The 17,142-nt window shown below is 43.0% G+C and overlaps 1 protein-coding gene across 1 annotated transcript in view; it reads right to left on the bottom strand.

Annotated features, from left to right (window-relative positions):
- Positions 1-16,906, bottom strand: part of MFSD14B (major facilitator superfamily domain containing 14B) — a 77,117-nt gene extending 60,211 nt beyond the window's left edge. The window contains exon 1 of the mRNA XM_007969821.3: positions 16,509-16,906. Coding sequence (XP_007968012.2) covers positions 16,509-16,616 — 108 coding nt within the window. The 5' untranslated portion in view covers positions 16,617-16,906. The remainder of the gene's footprint in view (positions 1-16,508) is intronic.
- Between the last annotated feature and the right edge of the window lie 236 nt (positions 16,907-17,142).

Below are 17,142 nucleotides of genomic sequence, written 5' to 3' on the forward strand. Positions count from 1 at the left end.
CATTCCCCAAAATTCAATCTGCTTCTAGCTCCTCTACTAGTTCCGTAACATCTCTCACATTAATCACCTTTCTTTTTCCTTTTTTTTTTTTTTGTTTTTTTTGTTTCAAAGACAGAGTCTCACTCTGTTGCACAGGCTGGAGTGCAGTGGCCTGATCACAGCTCACTGCAGCCACAATCTCCCAGGCTCAAGTGATCCTTCTGCCTCCCAGGTAGCTGGGACTACAGACACACACCACCACGCTCAGCATTTTGTTTTGTTTTTGGTAGAGACACTAGGCTGGTATCAAATTCTGGGGCTCCAGCAATCCTCCTGCATCTGCCTATGGAATTACAGGTGTGAGCTACCATACCCAGCCAATATTTTTCTACTAGGTCAAGACCCTGGTCCAGAAGCTCTTTTCTCCCAAGGTTTTGCCTCCTTATCAATCACTTAACTCTTGTGTCTCTCCACACTCAGGCATTGCATCAGATAAATCTTCCTGAAGAACAATCATGAGCATAGTTTCTCATTGTTCCCATGATCAAACTTGTCTAAACTTTGAAGAAAGGAAGTAATAAGCTACGCATAGTTATATACGCAGCATTTGAATTGAGGTGCTCCTAATTCCTAGAGACTGTGCTCTTCATCAACCAGCCTTGCATGTATCAGTACTACCCAACTCTTTCCAGCCACTATCAAAAAATATTGTTTCATGCTCTGTGACATAAAGGAGAAAGAAAGAAAAGAAATTTAACGAAGTATTACATATTTCAAAACATAAATGTTCAAGCATGTCTACACTAGACAAAAATCAAAGCAGTCACATGTGCACATCCATATACGGGATCAACATGTGTCCTCAGGCATGTATATTATACTGGGTAACCCATTCTTTCATCTTCATAAGCTGAGCTCACTAATCCTCCCCCGATAAGATTAAAAATGAATGGACTGTCTTGATGCAGCTTCAACTATCATCTCCAAACAAAAAAAGCTCACAAACATCTCTCTCTCAAAATGACGTCCCAGCTACTTTTACTGACTAGAAAATAATGACTTAGATGTCCTGGCAAGACCTTCAATTCAACATATGAAAAGCATCTTACTCTACAAACTGCCCTTCCTTCCAATCATTCCAATTTCTATTAACGGATCCTGGTTACAGGGTTAGTCTGTATGACACTATCCATTGTGCCTGTTTCCCTTATGAGTGGGGTAAACATTTATCACACAAATGAGACACTTTTTTTTTTTTTTTTGAGACGGAGTCTCGCTCTGTTTCCCAGGCTGGAGTACAGTGGCACGATCTCCTATCACTGCAAGCTCTGCCTCCCGGGTTCACGCCACTCTCCTGCCTCAGCCTCCTGAGTAGCTGGGACTACAGGCGCCTGCCACCACGCCCGGTTAATTTTTTGTATTTTTAGTAGAGATAGGGTTTCATTGTGTTAGCCAGGATGGTCTCGATCTCCTGACCTCGTGATCCACCCGCCTCGGCCTCCCAAAGTGCTGGGATTACAGGTGTGAGTCACTGCACCCAGCCGAGACACTTTTAAGAGTAAAAGAGGGGTCAAGCATGGGGCTAATGCCTGTAATCCCAGCACTCTGGGAGGCCGACGTGGGAGCACTGCCTAAGGCCAAGAGTTTGAGACTATCCTGGGCAACATAGTGAGACCCCATCTCTGCAAAAAAAATTAACAAATTAGCCAGGCATGGTGGTGCACACCTATAGTCCTAGCTACTCCAGAGGCTCAGGTGAGAGAATCACATAAGCCCAGGAGTTTGAGGCTAAAGTGAGCCATTATCATACCACTGCACTCCAGCCTGGGCAACAGGGCAAGATCTTGTCTCAAATAAATAAGGAATAAAAGGGGGTCCTTGTTAAGAATTAAGCATAGGCTGGGCGCAGAGGCTCACACCTGTAATCCCAGCAATTTGGGAGGCCAAGGTAGGCAGATCACTTGAAGTCAGGAGTTTGAGACCAGCCTGGCCAACATGGTGAAGCTTCGTCCCTACTGGAAAAAAAAAAAAAAAAAAATACAAAAATTAGCTGGAGGTGACAGTGTATGCTTGTAGTCCCAGCAATTTGGGAGGCTGAGGCAAGAGAATCACTTGAACGTGAGAGGCGGAGGTTGCAGCAAGCCTAGATTCCACCACCGCACTCCAGCCTGGGCAACAGTGAGACTCTGTCTCAACAACAACAACAAAAAAACAGAATTAAGTGTAGACAAAAGGCATAAACTGAGATGTGTGATCACCCTACTTATGAAAAGCACACCTAATATGGAAAAAATTATCAAGTAGAAGCAAGGAAACCTGAGTTCTATTTCTGGCTCTGCTGCTAACTATTAACAGCTTCCTGTCTTTAACCAATTTTCTGGCCTTTAGTGCTTTCATACATATACTGAGAAAACTAGGACTGGCGTCTAAGGCCCCTTATAGCCTCTAGTGCATATATATCTGAAAGCAGGATCAACTCACACAAAAGGGGGATCCTTAGACAGGCAATGAGGAAGGAGGGAAGATAGGTCAGAAAACAAGAAAGAGCTTGAGGCAACCCAAACAATCAGGACCAGGAAGTCTGTGAGGCAACGGTGTGTCTAACTTCCAGTATTCATGTATCCTTTCCATTGGTCTTTTTATTTTTTTCTTTTGGCTTTGTAACTGATATACATGTTTACCGGAAAACATATAAATGAAAATAAAGAAACAGGCAAGAAATTATATTAAAATCAACAAAAATCTCAATACCAGCAATGATCACTAGTGTTTTAAAGTTTGGTATAAACCGTTCCAGACATTTTTCCATGCAAATATATAAACGCATTTTTAATGTGATAAAAGCTGTGTAGCCAACTGACATAAAAATATATTCACCATATTCATATCAATAGGCATATAATCATTTCATCACTTTTAACGGCAGCTTAGTACTCCACCTAATGTATGTGTCAAAACTGTTTCACCAAGTCCCTTTTAAATTACAATCTTTCATGAATGTATATAATTAATACATACATATCTTACAAATAAACCTCCGTGGTCTTGTCCCATTAGTGCCTTACAGTAAGTTCCTTGAAGAGTGACTGTCAGGTCAATCGGTATGGGCTTTTTTTTAGTGTACATTAACTGGCCTCCATAAGTTTTCCACCCAAGCAGTATATAACAAAAGAATGGTAACTTAAGAATTTCTCTAAAGCAGTATTCAAGATGCCCAAAGCTAAAAAAAACTCCACATTTCAATACACACCATCTTATGACTCTCTTTTCATGACCCATGATACTCACATGTATCTGGCTGGCTAATAGTTTAAAATATAAAGCCACTATTTTTCTTCAGGGAACATATTACCATGTTACAGATCTTAAATGAAGTTTCTGTACTTCTACTGTATCACAGTATAAAGAGACATTCTTCTACATTACGTGCAAAAGACACTTTCATTTAATTACTTATTTCAAAGATCTATGCACAAAGAACTACTAATACATAAAATTCATACTCTTTTGCTATTTTTAAATTAAAGCAATTAGTCAGATGAATAGTAATTACCAAGAAGCAGACTAACCACAGAATTTTAAATTTTTCTTCAGATCTCCTCCTGGCTTGACCTAATTTAACAACAGACAATGTAGAGCAGAGGAGCTATCTGGGCAGGACTGACTACATGACAATGCCTAACTCTGTGACAGCACACAAATGACAACAAAAAACAATGCTCAGATAACTCAGGAGTCTTTTTCCTACCTCTACTGTTGAATATGAAAAACAAAATTGCCTATCTAGGCAACATAAGGAACTGAGCTGTCAAATAAAAATTAGATTTGAGAACAGAGATGAGGAAAGTCCCAGCTCCACTGTTCAGTCAGCCTGGTCACTTTCAGCAAGTCAATTTATCTCCATGCACTGATGTTTCTCACCATTAAATCATGCACTGCTCTACCACCTACTTCAAAGCTATCATGAGAATTGATGAGTCATAGTCAATAAAAACATATCACATTCCTTAGAACATTAATTAGAATATTCATGAATTCTAAAAAAAAATTATAGCAAAACCAGGTGAGATACACTCACTCAATTAAGATTAAATTTAAAAGGCAGGAAAACATCCAGGTTTTTAGGTGCTTAGTTATTCTGCCTCAGTGGAAAGGTCTGATACTGTATATAAATAATATTAATATGATTTCTAGAACAGTAGATTTCAAAAAAAAGTAAGTACAGAAAGGGATGTGGGAAGCATAGGAAAATGAAGATGGTGAGGGAAAAAACTTTTTTACACTATACATAGTGCCTTTCCTAGGAAGTGCCCCTTCCCACCCACCTTAATGAATGTCACAGTAGACACGAGAGTGTTCTCCATAAAAATATTAAGAGGATGGCCCAGAGCTGATGCGAAAGGAAAGAAAAGGTAGAAAACCACCGGGGCAAAATAGTAATATGCATATTGAAATACTGATTTTATAAGAGGAAGAAACTTTTAAGCCAGAGAGAAGACAACTGTTAATTTAAAATTAATATACATGGATAGAAAAAAGTCTGAAAAGCTGAGTTTTTCATCCATCTCAAGAAAGAGCCACAAAATCCATCTTTAACAAAGTGGAAAAAAAAAAGTTAACAGTAATCAAAATTACCCTACTGCTTTAGACAGCCAAGACAAACTGGATGCCAGGCAATGAAGGACAGAGATCCCTGAAAATCAGGAAAGAAAAGATGAGCTGCTCTAGTAGGAAGAATGCAGACAAAGGCCTGGAGGACAACTTCCTGAGTTGACATGAAAGTGAGAGCTAATGGAGATCAAGGCAGAACAGAGTAATGGAGAGAAGAGAGATAGAAGCCCAGAGATCTGCGGAAGATGCACTTCAAGAATTCAGCAGGGTACTGATAAGCACATGCATGTGACATAATTACCAAAAACCACGGAAAAAACATCTGACCAGTATACAGATCTGGCCAGATGTCACTCTGAGCCTATGCATGTTTCCACCAACTAACCTTAAAAAACTTATTTCACTCACATAGTGCTGAGTACAAAATCAGGAAAACCTTGCCTGGGTAGTGGAGAATAATTAGTCCTACAATGAGTACTGCTCCAAATGTGCCTAATAAGATTAGACAATGCAGAAAAACTATATAAACACACGATATGTTCTATACATACATGAAATTAAGAAAGTAATTTCATTTACAATAGCATCTAAAAGAAAAAAAAAATACCTAAAAATAAATTTAACCAAGGAGGTGAAAGACTTACACACTGAGAACTGCAAATCGTCACCGAAAACAAATTTCACCTAAATAAAGACATTTATGTGCGCACAGGAAGGAAGACTTACTATCACTAAGCTATACTATTCAATGTGATTTACAGATTCAATACAATCCCTACACAGCAAGACTTTCTCTCAAAAAAATAAGTAAAGAAAAAAAAGGAGGTCATTATTAAGAATTAAGGGTCACCTCAAATTCATATGGAATTGCAAAGGATACCAAACAGCCAAAACAATCTTGAAAAACTACAAAATTGGAAAACGCACACTTCCTGATTTCAAAACTACAAAGCTACAGAGATCAAAATAGCGTGGTACTTGCATAAGGATAGACATACACCAATGGAGTAGAATGGAAACTCCAGAAATAAGCCGTGAATGCCAACTGATTTTGAGTAAGGGTGCCATAAAAGAAAGGTCTCTTGAACAAATGCTGTCAGAGCAACTAATTTTTCACATGTAAAAGAATAAAATTGGACCCCCTACTTCACATTATGTATGAAAATCAACTCAAAGGGGTTAATGGCCTACACATAAGAGCTAAAAACATAAAACAGATAAATAATGGATTTGGTAATAGATTCTTATATATGACACTAAAAATACAAGAAGAGAGAGAGACAGAAGTTGGGCTTTCTTAAACCACAAACTTTTAAAATGAACCAAAGACCTATCATTAGACTTAAAACTATAAAACTCAGAAGAAAACACAGGGCAAAAACTTCATGGTATGAATTTGGCAATGACTTCTTGGATATGACAACAAAAACCCAAGCAACAAAGTAAAAACAGATACACTTATTTTTACTTTAATAACCCAATTTAAAAATGGGCAAAGAGGCCAGGCATGGTGGCTCATGCCTGTAATCCCTGCACTTTGGGAGGCCCAGGCGGGTGGATCGCTTGAGCACAGGAGTTTTAGACTACCCTGGGTAACATGACAAAACTGCAACTCTACAAAAAATACAAAAATTAGCTGAGCATGCTGGTGCACGCCTGTACTCTCAGCTACTCGGGAGGCTGAGGTGGGAGGATCACCTGAACCTGGGGAGGTCGAGGCTCCCGAGCCGGGATCATGCCACTGCACTCCAGCCCTGAGCAAGAGAGAGAGACCATGTCTCCAAAAAAAAAAAAAAAAAAAGAGGAAAATTCTGACACATGGCACACACAGACAAACCTTGAGGACATTATGCGAGGTGAAATAAGTCAATCATAAAAAGGTATGGATGAATACCGTATGATTCCATATATATGAGGTATCTAAAGCAAGTCAAACACATAGAAACAGAAAGGAGAATGGTGATTGTCAGGGAATGGGAGGCTGGCAAAAAACGGAAAGCTGTTGTTTCATGGGTATAGAATTTGTTTTGAAAGAAGAAAAAGTTCTGGAAATTGGCTGCAGAACAATGTGAATATACTTACACTGCTGAAGTCTACACTTAAGAATGGTTAAGATGGTAACTTCTTTGCTATGTGTATTTTACCACAATTAAACAATATTTTTACATCAACTGTATTTCTATATAATGGCAACAAACAATTGCGAATTTAAATTTAAAAAATTTACATTTATTTAATGATACCATTTACAATAACGTCAAGAAATACGAAACGGAATAATTTGACAAAAGATGGGAAAGACATGTCAACTGAAAACTACAAAACTCAGCTGAAAGAAATTACAGATCTAAAATAAATGCAGATATTACATCCATGCATCAGAAGACTTGATCAATTCTTCCCAAACAGATCTTCAGGGCAAAAGAATACCAATGACAATCCCAAAACGTTTTCTTGTGGAAACTGCCAGGCTAATTCTAAAATGCAAAGACACGGAATCACTAAAACGACTTTAAAAAATAACAAGATCAGGGGGCTAACCTAGTTTTCAAGTCTTATGAACCTCCAGTAATCAAGACTGCATGGTATTGATGTAAAGACAAATAGATCAAAGGAACAGAATAAAGAGTTCAGAGACTGACTGATATACAGACAATTGATTTTTGACAAAGATGCAAAAGCAAGTGTGCGGGGGCTCACGCCTGTAATCCCAACACTTTGGGTGGCTGAGATGGGCGGATCACGAGGTCAGGAACTCAAGACTAGCCTGACCAACATGGTAAAACCCTGTCTCTATTAAAAATACAAAAATTAGGCCAGGCGCAGTGGCTCACACCTGTAATCCCAGCACTTTGGGAGGCCAAGATGGGTGGATCACAAGGTCAGATCGAGACCATCCTGGCTAACATAGTGAAACTCCATCTCTACTAAAAATACAAAAAAATAAGCCAGGTGTGGTGGGGGGCGCCTGTAGTCCCAGCTACTCACTCGGAGGCTGAGGCAGGAGAATGGCAGGAACCCGGGAGGCGGAGCTTGCAGTGAGCCAAGATTGCACCACTGCACTCCAGCCTGGGTCACAGCCAGACTCCATCTCAAAAAAAAAAAAAAAAAAAAATTAGCCAGGCATGGTGGCATGTGCCTGTAATCCCAGCTACTCAGGAGGCTGAGTCAGGAGAATCACTTGAACCTGGGAAGTGGAGGTTACAGTGAGCCAAGATTGCACCACTGCACTCTAGCCTGGGCGACAAGACAAGACGCCATTTCCAAAAAAAAAAAAAGATGCAAAAGCTATTCAATAAATAAAAACGTACTTTTCAGCAAATGAACAACTGATTATTCATAAATAATTTCCATTTTTATCTTGCACCATATAAAAATGTAATCAAAATGAAACATAAACCCGATTGTAAAATCTAAAACTATAAAGCCTCCATAAACATAGAAGGAAGGCCAAGCATAATGATTCACGCCTGTAATCCCAGCACTTTGGGAGGCCGAGGTGGGTGGATATTAAGGTCAGTAGATTGAGCTCACATCTGAAATCCCAGCACTTTGGGAGGCTGAGGTGAGTAGATCACAAGGTCAGGAGATGGAGACCATCCTGGCTAACACGGTGAAACCCTGTCTCTACTAAAAATACAAAAAATTAGCTGGGCGTGGTAGCAGATACCTATAGTTCCAGCTACTCAGGAGGCTGAGGCAGGAGAGTGGCATGAACCCGGGAGGCGGAGCATGCAGTGAGCTGAGATTGCACCACTGCACTTGAGCCTGGGTGACAGAGTGAGACTCTGTCTCAAAAAAATAATAATAATACAAAAAAAAAAAATTAGCCAGGCGTGGTGGCACACACCTGCGCCTATAGTCCCAGCTACTTGGGAGGCTGAGGCAGGAGAATCGCTGGAACCCAAGAGATGCAGATTGCAGTGAGCCGAAATTGTGCCACTGCACTCCAGCCTGGGCAACAGAGCATGAGACTCCATCTAACAAAAAGAAAAAAATAGAAGGAAATTCCTATGATTTGGGATTAGGCAACAATTTCTTAAATATGAAACCAAAACCCTGATCTATAAAAGAAAAAATTGATACATTTCGTCAAAATTTAAAATTCCTGTTCTTCAAGACACTGCTGAGAGAAAAGATCAACCACAGACTAGAATGTATTTGCAAATCATTTGACAAGGGACTTGCATCCCAAATATATAAAGAACTCTCAGAACTCAATTATAAGAAGACAACCAACCAACAACAACAACAACAACAACAACAAATAGGCAAAAGATAAGAAAAGACATTTTGCCAAAAGGGATATACAGATGACATATAAGCTTAGGGAAGATAGGCACATGGCTCACACCTGTAATCCCAGCACTTTGGGAGCCTGAGGCAGGCGGACTACTTGAATCCAGGAGTTCAAGACCAGTCTGGGCAACATAGCAAGACCCCATCTCTACAAAAAACTAAAAAATTAGCTGGGTATGGTGGCATAGGCCTGTAGTCCCAGTTACTTGAGAGGTTTAGGTGGGAGAATTACCTGCGCCCAGGAGGTCAAGGCTGCAGTGAGCCAAGCCACTGCACCCTAGCCTGGGCAACCAAAGTGAGATTCTGCCAGAGGCAAAAAACAACAACAACAACAACCTTGGCCGGGCACAGTGGCTCACGCCTGTAATCCCAGCACTTTGGTTTGCGAGGCCGAGATGGGCAGATCACAAGGTCAGGAGATCCAGACTATCCTGGCTAACACAGTGAAACCCCGTCTCTACTAAAAATACAAAAAATTGGCCAGGCATGCTGGCAGGCACCTGTAGTCCCAGCTACTCAGGAGGCTGAGGCAGGAGAATGGCATGAACCCGGGAGGCAGAGCTTGCACTGAGCCAAGATCAAGTCACTGCACTCCAGCCTGGGCGAGACAGTGAGACTCCGTCTCGGAAAAAAAAAATTATGTAAAGATATTGAATACCACTAGCCATAGGGAAGCACAAATTAAAAGAACAATGAGACATCACTAAAGACCAACTGGAAGGGCTAAAATTGGCCAGGTGTTGGTAAGGATATGGATGAACTAGAATTATCATACAGTGCTAGCTGCAATGTAATACTGTACAATTACTTTTAAAATAATTAGTTTGGCAATTTATTTCATAATTTTTTTAAAGACGGAGGTCTCACCATGTTGCCCAGGCTGGTCTCAAACTCCTGGGCTCAGGCAATCCTCCTGCCTCGGCCTCCCAAAGTGCTGGGATTACAAGCATGAGCCACCATGCCCGGCCAGCCGATTCTTAAAAGGTTAAATACATCTACCATATGACCCGGCCATTTCACTCCTATTTACTTTTAAAAAAGTGTATTATGTACAAAGATTGGCACACAGATGTTCACAGCAGCTTTATTTGTGATAGCCAAAAACTGGTGAGAAGCCGAAAGTCCATCAACAAGGGAATGTACAAATGTGGTTCATCCACAAAATGGAATACTACTCAGTAATTAAAAAGAATGAACTGTGGATTTACATAACATTGATAAATCTCAAAATAATTTAGACTGAACTTTCTAAAAGCCAAAGAGGAGAATATGCTGTATTTATAAAATAACAAAAAAAAAAATGCTAGAAAATTCAAACCACTCAGGCGTGGTGGCTCACGCCTGTAATTCCAGCACTTTGGAAGGCCGAGGCGGGCGGATCGCCTGAGGTCAGGAGTTTGAGACCAGCCTGACCAACATGGAGAAACCCCGTCTCTACTAAAAATACAAAATTAGCCAGGCATGGTGGCGCATGCCTGTAATCCGCGCTACTGGGGAGGCTAAGGCAGGAGAATCACTTGAACCCCGGAGGCAGAGGTTGCGGTGAACCATTATCGCGCCACTGCACTCCAGCCTGGGCAACAAGAATGAAACTCCATCTCTAAAACAAAAAAACAAAAAAACAAAAAAAAAACAAAAAAGGGAAGAAAATTCAAGCCAATATATAGTGACAGAATAGATAAATTATTGCCTGGAAATGGAGGTGCAGAGGCACATAAAAACAAACATTTGAGGGTGATGAATATGTTTACTATCTTGATTATGATAATGGTTTCACAGGTGTATAGACACGTCGCAACACAAAACTGTGCACTCCAAACACATACAGTTCATTTTATGTCAATTAAACTGAATAAGGTTGTTTAAAAAGGACAAGCAAATACAAAGCTAACTATAAAAAAGTCAGACTAAGGCTGGGCACAGTGGCTCACACTTGCAATCCCAATGCTTTGGGACGCCAAGGCAGGAGGATTATTTGAAGCCAGGAGTTCAAGACCAGCTTGGACAACAAAACAAGATCACATCTCTACAAATAAAAATTTAAAAATCTGCCAGTCATGGTGGGACGTACGTGTAGTCCCAGCTACCAGGAAGGTGAGGCAGGAAGATCATTTGAGCCCAGGAGTTCCCAGCTACACGGAGCCATAATCACACCGCTGCACTCCAGCCTGGATGAAAGAGCAAGACTCTTGTCTCAAAAGTAAAAAAATAAACTAATACACATTAAGAATAGATTTCTCTCCAATTCTCACAGAACAATGCTCTCGCTCTTGCTATGCCATAACCTCTTTCTCCATAGCATATCTGATGATTTCATAACCACTTGTGAAAGTTCTACGACATGCTGAACTGGAGGAAGGGAAAAGGGAAAGGGGAAGACAGAACACATGTAAGAAACCGAGACATTTCTTTCTTTTTTTTTTTTTTTGAGACGGAGTCTCGCTCTCTCGCCCAGGCTGGAGTGCAGTGGCCCGATCTCGGCTCACTGCAAGCTCCGCCTCCCGGGTTCACATCATTCTCCTGCCTCAGCCTCCCAAGTAGCTGGGACTACAGGCGCCTGCCACCACGCCCGGCTAATTTTTTGCATTTTTAGTAGAGACGGGGTTTCCCCGTGTTAGCCAGGACGGTCTCAATCTCCTGACCTCGTGATCCACCTGCCTCAGCCTCCCAAAGTGCTGGGATTACAGGCATGAGCCACCTCACCCAGCTGAAACTGAGAAATTTCAAAAATGCTTCCATAGGTTAATAAAGTATGTTTACATGTATACAGCCAACAGGATACCTAACAGTAAGAAAAAATTAATGTATTCCTGTTATGCAGAGGACGTTGCACGCACTTTTACCATTACCATTGAATACTTTCCTGGATATTCTAGTTTATTTAAAATCAAAATAACATATAAAATTATCACCACATGCAATATTTGTGAATATCTATCCAGAAGATGCTAGAAAATTAAATATTTTTGAAAGAAAAAGCACAAGTTACCAATGCAGAGTACCAGCCAGGCATGGTGGCTCATGCCTATAATCCCAGCACTTTCGAGAGGCTTAGGCTAGAGGATTACTTGAGGCCAGGAGTTCAAGACAAGCCTGGACAACACAGTGAGACCCAATCTCTACAAAAAAATTTAAAAACTAGCCAGGCATAGTGCCACGTGCCTATAGTCCTTGCTACTAGGGAGGCCGAGGCAGGAGGATCATTTGAACCCAGGAGTTCAAGGTTACAGCAAGCTATGATTGTGCGCCACAGAACTCCATCCTGGATGACAGAGTGAGGCCCCACTTCTTTAAAGGAAAAAAAAAAAAAAAGTGGGGGGGCTGGGCACTGTGGCTCACGCCTGTAATTCCAGCACTTTGGGAGGCCAAGAAGGGTGGATCACCTGAGGTCAGGAGTTCAAGACCAGCCTGACCAACATGGAGAAACCCCATCTCTACTAAAAATACAAAATTAGCCAGACACGGTGGCACATGCCTGCAATCCCAGCTACTCAGGAGGCTGAGGCACGAGAATCACTTGAACCTGGGAGGCGGAGGCTGCAGTGAGCCGAGATTGCACCATTGCACTCCAGCCTGGGCAACAAAAGCAAAACTCTGTCTCAAAAAAAAAAAAAAAAAATTGTACACCAAGAATCCCTACAGAAGGTGAAAAGAGCCTAAGAGGTTATTATTCACAACTTTATGCCAATTAATTTGACATTTTAGAGAAAATGGGCAAATTCCCAACAAAACACAACTTACTGAAACTGACAGAACTAAAAATCAAACAGAAAACCTACACTGTTCTAGAATTAACCTCCAAAAGGCCAAGAACTATAAAGTTCTAGAACTGTATTACCAATCTTACACAAACTCTTCTAGAGAATAAAAAACCAAACTATCCAACTTGTTTTTAAGGCAGATACCATTTGGATATCTGTCTCTTCCAAATCTCATGTTGAAATGTGACCCCCAATGTTAGAGGTGGGGCCTAGCGGCAGGTGTTTGGGTCATGGCGGCTGATCTCTGCTCAGTTGTGTGGTGTCCTTCTCGCGGTAATGAGTAAGCTCTAGCTCCATTAGTTACCACAAGATCTGATTGGTTTTGTTTATTGTGTGTTTCTGAGACAGAGTCTCACTCTCACCCAGGGTGGAGTGCAGTGGCGCCTCCCAGTTTCAAACGATTCTCCCATCTCAGCCACCCAAGAAGCTAGGAATACAGGCATGCACCATCACATCCGGCTAATTTTTGTATATTTAGTAGAGACTGGGTTTCACTATGTTGGCCACGCTGGTCTCGAACTGCTGACCTTAAGTGATCCACCGAACGCGGCCAAGATCTCATTGCTAAAAGGAGCCTGGCACCTCCTCCCCTCTCTCTTGCTCCCTCCCCCACACATGATAAGCAGCTTCCCCTTCGCCTTCTGCCATGATTGCAAGCTTTCTGAGGCCCTCACCAGAAGTAGATGCTGGTGCTACACTTCCTGTACAGACTAAAGAACCTCTTTTCTTGATAAATTCCCCAGTCTCAGCCTCCGCCTCCCAGGTTCAAGCGATTCTCCTGCCTCAGCCTCCTGAGTAGCTAGGACTACAGGCACACGCCACCGTGGCCAGCTAACTTTTGTATTTTCATAGAGACAGGATTTCAATATGTTCGCCATGATGGTCTTGATCTCTTGACCTCGTGATCCGCCCACATCAGCCTCCCAAAGTGCCGGGATTACAGGTGTGAGCCACCGTGCCCAGCTGCATACCTCCCTTTTCTAGAAGGAAATGATCTCTTGGAGCAAATATTTGATTCTCTTTTATTTTCCAGATTATGACATCTCTTTGCCAGTATCTTTTTCTGGTCAATATACCTTTTTGCCAAACAAGGTAGAAAAAAGTTGAAGGGCCAGGCACAGTGGTTCTAACCTGTAACCCCAACACTGGGAGGCTGAGACAGGAGGATCATTTGAGCCCAGGAGTTTGAGACCAGCCTGGGAAACAGAGCAAGACTCCATCTCTACAAAAGTAAATTAAAAAAATTTAAAAAAAAGCCAGGCATGGTGGCACGTATCTGTTGTCCCAGCTACTCAGTAGGCTGAGGTGAGAGGACTGCTTGAGCCCAAGAATTTAACGCTGCAGTGAGCTATGACTGGCCACTGAATCCCAGCCTAGATGACAGAGCAAGACCCTATCTCAAAAACAAAAAACAAAAAACAAAAAACAAAAAAGTTATCAGCTGGACAATCTTCCCTGTGATTACCAGTAGCATCTAAGAACCTGAAATCATGAGTGTCAATGAAACCAAGCTGTAAGGAAATTCCAACACATTAAAATGAAATCAATTCATACAGGGGCTATAGGACACAGCACCTGGAGGTGACATTAGAAACTGCAAACAGGAAAAATGCATAATTCAGGGGTACTAGCATATGACACGAACATATATCATCAAAAGCATTCACTGTTCTCCCAACGTCCACACACTCAGAAAAACACTGCTACCTGCTCACGCTAGTCTTCTATCTACAGCAAACACCAAGAAAACTCAGTATTCATCAGTTTATTAACATCAACTCCATGCGTTCTTAGAGAGGAGGAAAGACCAAGCAGGAACCTACCCGTGCCCAAAATCAGGTTACCATCAGGATTCAACGGAGAAAGAACTGGGGAATAAACTGAGTCTAGGTTTTTTTGAGTAAATATCCCTCACAAATTTCTGCTCTTAGGCACATAAATTTAGCAACTTTAATTTTTAGGTTGGGGTCTAGTTCCTGTCAACATTAGGAAATGGGAGACAACTACTCCTTTTATCACAGTCAGAAGATCACCTATAGATTGTGATCGTTCAATCATACATGCGAAGATTATTAAAAAATAATAACATTAATATGTATTAAGGGCTTACTAGATGCCAAGTTGCAGCAACCCTCACAACCCTATGAGGTAAATGCCATTATTAATCAGGAGTTACGTTAACTTACCAAACTGTGGAAACTGGGATTCCAAGCATGCTCGTCTAATCACTACGCTAATAATGCTTCAACCTGCCAATCTATTTTTTATTCTGTAAGTCATAAGGAGCCAATGAAAAAAATTAAGGACAGCAGTAATGATCATCTTCACATGCTAGAACACACTACTCAGCCATGTGCAAGGTGGACTGACGCTGGGGTGAGCAAGGGTCTTGAAAGAGATAGTCCAAGTCTGGGTCAAAAATGCTGAGGAAATGAGCACAAGAATGCATAGGAGAGGATCAAAACCTAAAATCTGTATCTAATAAACTTAGCTGGACTTTCTGGTTGTTGTAAGTATGGGAAGGGGTGAAGGAAGCTATCTCGCAGGTTACTAGCTGGGCCACCGGTTAGTTATTACTGTCCATCAATTCATGGAAGACAGAAGGAGGAACTGGTGCTTTAGTATTGTGTAGCAAGCAGGAAGAGGACAAGTCTACCTAACACGAATCAAAATGAGAGAAAGCAATTCTACAGAATTCCTCTCCCCCGACAAGATAAGCTTCTCATATTACAGATCTTAACTTTGAAATACTTTTCAAAAATAGGGAGTCACTTGGGCTGGGAGGGGACTTCAACTAAGTACTCATCTTACAGATTAGGCACTGAGGAGCAAGGCTGTTTCAATATCCTGTTCAGAGTGCGCACTGTTCAGGCAAAATCAGGACGAAAAACCAGCTCTGCCGGCTCCGTTCTACATACTGCTCCTCCTGCTTCACCTGCCCTCCCAAACTACTAATAGGGATTTACATCCCCCAAATACGTTCATGTAAACACTTAGCATTCTTCAACTAAAAACAAAATCAGGTATGTACGCTAAAAATCTAAAGCCAAAAAGCACATATTTAAATATCTACTTTTCTTTGGGGAAACTTTCCCATTGTGTCAGAGTTTCTATTCACTATAACATTCTCTATATTTCAGGTACTAACACCAAAAAACAAAAAATCCTTTTTAAACTCAGGCCTTGAAGAAACGACAAACCCTCTCGGATATTCCACCATATGAAATCACTGACACAGACAAGGCCTGTTCTGCCGAAACCAGGCCAATTAAGTCAGGGCTCAATTGCTTCTGTATTATTGTCAGAAGCCATCTCGACCTCAAGTAAAAGTAAAACTGGAGAAAGAGGCCGGCCTAACTTGCTCCTCAGCTGGTCCCCAGAAACGCCCCTGAAACTCTGCTCCCCATCGCTGCGACCGCCCCTCCGACGCCGGGAGGACACGGAAGGAGCAGCGAGGCGCTGCCCATTATCTGCCGCCAACTTCCCGGTCGACGGTCTGATTCAAATGCTCCCTACCCGTTTTCCATGTAGACTTGGGCAGAAACGCGCCAGGAAAACTGTTATCCACTGTTACAGGGATGGAGAACTCTGAAATAACCGAATGACTACTTATATTCACTGTCCCATGTCTAGCGCCTTTTGAAAAAATAACCAAATCCTGTAAAGTTCTGTCTGCAATGAGCAGTCACTAGGAAAAACTTGTATTCGGGATGAATTCGCCTCCCCCCACCCCATGGAAAAAGACCGGCTTTCCGAGAGCCGAAGCCCCCGCCCGGAGCGACAGACTCGCGGGCCCCGCGTGCGACCCCACCCAGCCTTCCCGGGATTCAGGCCGCCGGGCCCCGCGCCCGCGCTCACCCAGCTGCTCCCCGCGGCCTGCGCGCCCGCGCGCTTCTCCGGCATGGCTCCCGCCTCAGGCTCCGACGCCGCCTTCTCCTCTGGCTCCGGCGGCGGCTCCACGCTCATGCCGCGGCCATGCCCGCGCCAGCTCTGGGCGCTCCGGGACGACGGCGACGCCGCGGAAGCGGCGGCGGTGCCCGCGCCCTCATGGGCTCTGCGGCCCGCGGCGGCCTGCGGGTCGGGCGGCGGCGCCAGCGGCGGCGCCGAGGGCTGAGGAGGCGGCGGAGGCTGAAGCTGCGGGTCAGGCTAGCAAAGGACCGCAGCTCTAAGAACCAACCGCTTAGCAAACCGCTCCGACCCCGACTCCCGCAGTTGCCGGCGGCGTCAGGGGCGGGCTGGACGGTCAAGAGACTGTGCCCCGCCCCGCCTCCCCACAGGCCGGCGCCAGGCAGGAGGCCCCGCCCCGCACCTCAGCTCCCGCCTCGAGAACGGGTCCCGCGCCTGACTAGCCTCCAGCGACGCCACGCCCACTTCAGACCCCGCCTTCACCTCGGGACTGGCGCCTTAACGTCAGGACTTCGCGGCGCGCGGGAAATACGTCATCTCGAGAACCCCCCCCCCCCCACACGTCTGATTTCTGTTTCCGGAGAGT

Source organism: Chlorocebus sabaeus, chromosome 12 (assembly GCF_047675955.1).
Source record: "Chlorocebus sabaeus isolate Y175 chromosome 12, mChlSab1.0.hap1, whole genome shotgun sequence".
Taxonomy (NCBI): Eukaryota; Metazoa; Chordata; class Mammalia; order Primates; family Cercopithecidae; genus Chlorocebus; species Chlorocebus sabaeus.